At 38.6% G+C, this 5,822-nt stretch overlaps 1 protein-coding gene across 1 annotated transcript in view; it reads right to left on the bottom strand.

Annotated features, from left to right (window-relative positions):
• Window positions 1-621: 621 nt before the first annotated feature.
• STK39 (serine threonine kinase 39) overlaps window positions 622-5,822 on the bottom strand; it is a 267,743-nt gene continuing 262,542 nt past the window's right edge. The window contains exon 20 of the mRNA XM_012650804.1: window positions 622-759. Within this exon, the coding sequence (XP_012506258.1) occupies window positions 685-759 (75 nt within the window). The 3' untranslated portion in view covers window positions 622-684. The remainder of the gene's footprint in view (window positions 760-5,822) is intronic.

The raw sequence follows: 5,822 nt of genomic DNA on the forward strand, positions 1-5,822 counted from the left end.
CAAAAGGATAAGCATCCAAGTTCCTAATTCAGTCATTTCAAAAATGAGAAGTTACAAATACTCCAAAGATCGACCCAAAACTTTTTTGTTTAAATAACAAGAGATTAACTGCAAGAAGCATATAATCAAAAATTTTTCTTATAGCTAACGTGTGTAATGCATAAATATATGAAAAATAAAATTCACAGTTTTAAAACTAGAATTCAAGTTTGGCTAATAAATCTGAATTTTATAAGTATATTAATTTCTAAGTACAACATAAAAGAGGCAGTCTTGTCAGATGTACAATTAAAGTATTATAACAGAAATAACAATGAAAGAAGAAATAGGCTTCTGATAGAAAATTCCTTTTGTTGCCAATAAATAGGACCACCTGAGTATTTCAGATTCTTTTCACTTAAGGGATATCCAAATTGATTGCTAAGAATATTAAATAGCTTTTGGAAAAATTAGCAACAGTCGTGCAGCTGTGGCATTTGCTTGTTCTCGTACTGTGGATTGCTAGAGAATAAAGCAGAACTCAGAGTAAGTTTTAAAAAATTTTTTTTATCGCATTTTGTCGAAGCCGGCCTCTTCACAATCTTCTGATTTTGCTGGGAACTGGGAGTGAGGGGGGTGGGCAGGGAGAGTTGAGGGGAGTGGGGTGGGGCACGACAGAGCAGGGTGACGGCAGGGGGACCTACATCAGCTGACACTCAACTGAGCAAACCCAATCAGCTTCACTTCGTCAGGAATCTCCGACCCATCACAGCCAGAAGCCTGCAAAGGGAAAAAGAAACTTCAACGCTGGTTTGTCAGTGCTGCTGGATTTTAAAGACTTGTTCAGATCCAAGCAAAGGCATAGTCAGTATGGGACCATGTGTCCCATTTCTTCCAGAAGAGATCCCAAGAATCACTCTTTTCAATGAATCTGGCCACCCAGGACAGAGCAGAGGTGGGAAGGGATTTCTTTCTTACCCATTAAAACAACAGCACGCCCAGGGTGGCAGCTCTGGAACCACCAATGAGACAGATACATGACTGCCAAGAAACCGTGCGTGAATTTCCAATAACTAAATTTATGTTAAATATACTTTCCAATTAGATCCTCTTAATAGTAATTCAAAAAAGATTATTATGTGAAAAATAAGCAGACGAGATCTAACAAGTCACCCAGGGGTAACTTGGTTTTTACCAAAGTCACCTCTATTGTAAAACTTGCCAGGGGGGAAAAAAAAAAAAGGTCACCAAGTCCAGGGATGGCTCATTATAGACAACTGCTCTTTAAACACCAGTGAGTAAGTTTTACAAGGAACAGTATAACAGATTCTTTCCTGTAACAGAATTTTGTTTGTAATATTTTAGAACATTGCCTAAAATTGGCCAAAATTATGGTGTGTCAAATACTTTATTATTTTTCTTCAAAATCAGAAAGAACTGCAAATGAGCCATTGACCTTCAACCCTCTCACTGATCCTAATTAGTAAGTTATTTTTATTTTCTTAGTCACCTCCCCCCTCTTTTTTTCCTCTTTTACACACACACAGTACTCAGGTCAGCACTCTAAGCTGCGCCCTCACCCTATAGTACATAAATCTGAATTGGACATTATATAAGTACCACAAGTAGGGAGACAGAATTTGACGAATGATTGAGAATGGGCAATTATCAAAGGACCATGCAAACCTTTTTGGGTCTAATTCCTGCTAAATTGTCACAGCAACTAGTTTCCCATGGAAAAAGTCCCCTACCGATTGCCACAATCTGCCTAGCACTGCTTGTCTATGTTTAGAATGTTCAGAAAATGGTACATAAAACCAGCCTTTGTCAACTCTAGCATTTTCCATTAAATAAGCAGCTAACTAGAACACATACCTGGAATATTTTCAAATAACTGTCTTTAAAATAGCACTCAGTATAAGTAGTTATATAAGAAAGTCAGTAGCCTAAAAGGTAGCAATACAGAATTTACTTTGTGCCTGTCCAGTGATATCTCTAGTTTCACTTGACAGATAAGATATTCAGTGAAGCACAATTTTCATTGTTTGTGTTGACAGGGCCAGTGAGATCAGAAATGCTCCTTTCCTTATCAAAGTAGTACAGTCATTGAAGGCACGTCATTTGAGATATTTTCTAGTGCCATCACACTGACACTGTCATAGTCACCTCCCCCAGCAATTTTCTTGTTGCGATATCACTGTTTCTTTACCTCCCCAAACCTTCCCTTCTCTGCAGTGTAGCTCCTGCTACAACTCACTGAACGGTGGCAGAGACAATGTGTGTAATTAATAGGTGACTGACGAACATCCGAGGGCTACTGGTGATGACAAAAAGGTCAGATGGCAAGTGTGAAGTACATCCATGTAACCGTCGAAGCTCCATCAGAAATTTGGCAATGTATCAGGAGGTTAAAATGACTAGAATTTTAAAAATATCCAATGGTGGTTAAACTGACTAGAAATAAGAGTGATGGAAATGAGACCTTACAAAGAGAGTCAAAGCAGTGGTTACTGTGGGCACATCAGAGAGGGGGTCTGCAGAAAGCCTCTGTCCACCCTGGGTCCCCAGCGCCTCTGTCTCCTGGCCAGGTCCTCTGGCTGTGTTTGCCCCAAGGCTTGTGGCTCTCCCTCCCCAGTACCTCTGCTCTCTCTTCAGCCCTGCTCACGCCCTGTCCCTCTCACTTAGCCTGCGAAGCACAAATGGGGACAATATGAAAGGACTGAAATTCAGAGACACTTCCAAGCAGCAGGGTTCAAACTTTTGGGTCTCAGGATCTCTTTATAAAATGTTTGAGGACTCCCAAAAGCTTATTTTTATGTGGGCTATATTTATTGTACTGTCTTAGAAATTAAAACTGAAAAAATTTTTAAATATTTTAAACATATTTTAGTAATGTTAAAAGGTTATTTAAAAACAGACAAATTTATGTAGGTTGTGTTTATTATACTATCTCAGAAATTAAAACTAAGAAATTTTAGAAATATTCATTTACTAATTCATTAAATGTAACAACTCATTACATGCTAACATAAATAAAATCTTCATGAAAAATAACCACAGAAAAAATAACCCCCAAAATTTGACATTTTTGCAAACCTCTTTAATGTCTTGCTTAATAAAAGGCAGCTGGATTCTCATACCAACTTCGGTATTGAATCTCTTGCTTTATGTTGCTTTCCTTGAAGTACATAAAGAAAATCCAGCCTCACACAAATATGTATTAATAATTGAAAGAGGGAGTATTTTAGTAACTTTTCCAAATAGTTGCAGATATCATCTCCTACTACCCTAAACCCACCAAGTGATAGTTTCTTAAACGTCAGCTGCAATGTGGAATCTGAAACCATGGCATTGAACTTTTCGTACGGTTATGTTAAAACCCATTGGTCTACCTTGCATTTTGAATGGATCTTTTACCTGTGCATGATTTTAAGCATCACTGAGATATGCAGATCTTCCAACTGTTGACATATTTCATTATACAATATGAAAGTTTCATTATACAATGTCAACAAATCATATTCATCAGTATCACCCATCACCAGTCTCATCAGAAAAGTCTTTTAAGTTCTGGGGCGCTGTCAAGCAAGCTTACAGTGACAGATACAGGTTTTCTAAAATCCTATTTTTGCTTGAAAACTCAAATTTATTGACAACACATATTGCCAGTTTTTTCTTTTGTCAGTCTTACTTTGTTCACTTTGGGAAAAAAAAATCTCTGCCAAATACTCAAGACCGAATAACCACAGTTTCTCAGTTACTCTTCCACGTAAAAATAGTGTTTCATGAAAAAACAAAAAATAGCTAGTTAAGCACACAACAAAACAAGTGTTGTCCTGGAGACTGCCACTGTATTTCAGTATACTACAGGATTCCCATTTCATCACACAGAACATTAAAAAGATGTGTCCTAGAATTAAGATTTAATACAGTAATGTTCTCTGCCTCATTAGGTGAAACTTGATTTGCTTTTTTATAATAAGTGAGTGCACAGACTAAAGAATACAGTAACCACTAGCACAGTCTGATGTCACTGCCTTGGTTTGTGCCGACATCATCAGTGTTACCCAGCAGGGCTTTTACACCAGTATCAGCACAGTGCAAAAGGCAAGTTTAACATCTTTGTTATTAACAGTATTACTATGAAAAGAGTTTTGACATTCTCTAAAAGGGTCTCAGGGAAAATTACAAGTCTGAGACCCATCCACACTTTGTGAACCTTGGCCTCAAAGTGAAGGGAGTTCAGAACATGCCACCCCCAAATCTGCTGGTCTGGCATGTTGATTGTTTTGAGTTAAAGACACTTAAAAACAACAACATTATAAGGTGGAAGAAGGGCTCTCTGACCTTCCTAAAAGCAGGAGATAAAACTCCTATGTGGAAGGTGTTCTCCCTGCACCTGGAAGCAGAAAGATATTCTTATCATCAGAGGTGGGCAATCAAAGCTAAGAGACATGCGTGCAAACAAACCTTGTTAAACTAAGCCTTATGCTCCTAAGTCACTTCTCCACAATTAACTACCCCAGTCCAAGCCCCCCTGCCTTGTCACGTTTTCACAATTTACTGCTCTTTGTCCAACTTAATATGTGTTCCACTCTAATGGCTTTGGGTCTTCATTTCTTTATGAGGATTTCCATGTCATGTAAAACTTATTTATGTAAATGTGTTTACTTTGCTTCTGTTAATCTGTCTTATGTCAGTTTAATTCTTAGGCCTAGTCAAAAACCCTAAGAGGGTAGAGGTAAAATCTTCCCTCTACTACAAAAGGAAAATACATATAGTGTATAACACTGCACACATTCTCACTCAAGTGTATCCCAGGATTCCTGAAAAGCCCCAGCTCCTCAGCCCTCCTGCCAGACCAGCAGGTGTGGCCTGTGCCCCATGGAGGAGCTGAAGATGTGGTTACCCAGTGTCGATCATAAGGATTCCCTCCACCCCAAACGTGGACGTACTTTGGAATCGCCAGGAGAGTGTGAAAACATACCAATGCCTGTGTTCACTCCAGAGGTTGTCACTGAATTGATCCGGGGTGTGGCTGAGCACAGGTATTTTTTTCAGCTCCCCAGGTAATTCCAAACACTGCTCTGCCCTAGTCCTTCCCAGAGTGTGAAGCTCCACGTTTCCTTTAAAGCATTGGTTCTCAAACTTCGGCCTGGAGAGCTTGTTAAAACACGGTTTCCTCTGCCCCACACCCCAGACATTCTTATTCCTTAGGCCTGAGATGAGGCCCTAGAATTTACATTTTTATATCCAGTTTCCAGGTGAAGCTGACACTGTTGGTCTGGGGGCCACATTTGGAGAGCCATTGATTTAGGCTGGGAGCAGGAGGCAGAGCTGCCATACAGACCCACTTGAACTGGTAGTTTCCTTAAGATCTTTATCTCATTTTTCTCCCCCTTCATTAGGGGGACAAAGTTAAAACTCTTAGGGCGTTTTTATCACATTTAAGTCTTGATTTTACCTGCACTTTGGTTAGTCATGCAGCTTCCAACTACGCCTAAGTTGAGCGCCTCTAAAAATAAGTTCCTTTAGTCATTAATTGTCAAGATGCTTATGAAATTTCTATCTGAAATATGTATAATGTTATTAAACCTCAGTAACTAAAATCTATAATGCTCATGTAAATGTGTGCCAATTAGATGTTAATTACATGTACTTACAATTTGTATTCTATCTTCAAGGGCAAATTAAATATATCTTATTTCATGTTTCTACTAATGCAATTTCAAAAATTCCACATTGAAAGCAGCAAGATTTACCTCCATTATGAAAATGCAAGGTAGCAAATTAAAAGATGACTTAAAAATATTTATAAAGATTTGTCTCAAGGCTTACAAACA

Source organism: Propithecus coquereli, unplaced genomic scaffold (assembly GCF_000956105.1).
Source record: "Propithecus coquereli isolate 6110/MARCELLA unplaced genomic scaffold, Pcoq_1.0 Scaffold34, whole genome shotgun sequence".
NCBI classification, from domain to species: domain Eukaryota; kingdom Metazoa; phylum Chordata; class Mammalia; order Primates; family Indriidae; genus Propithecus; species Propithecus coquereli.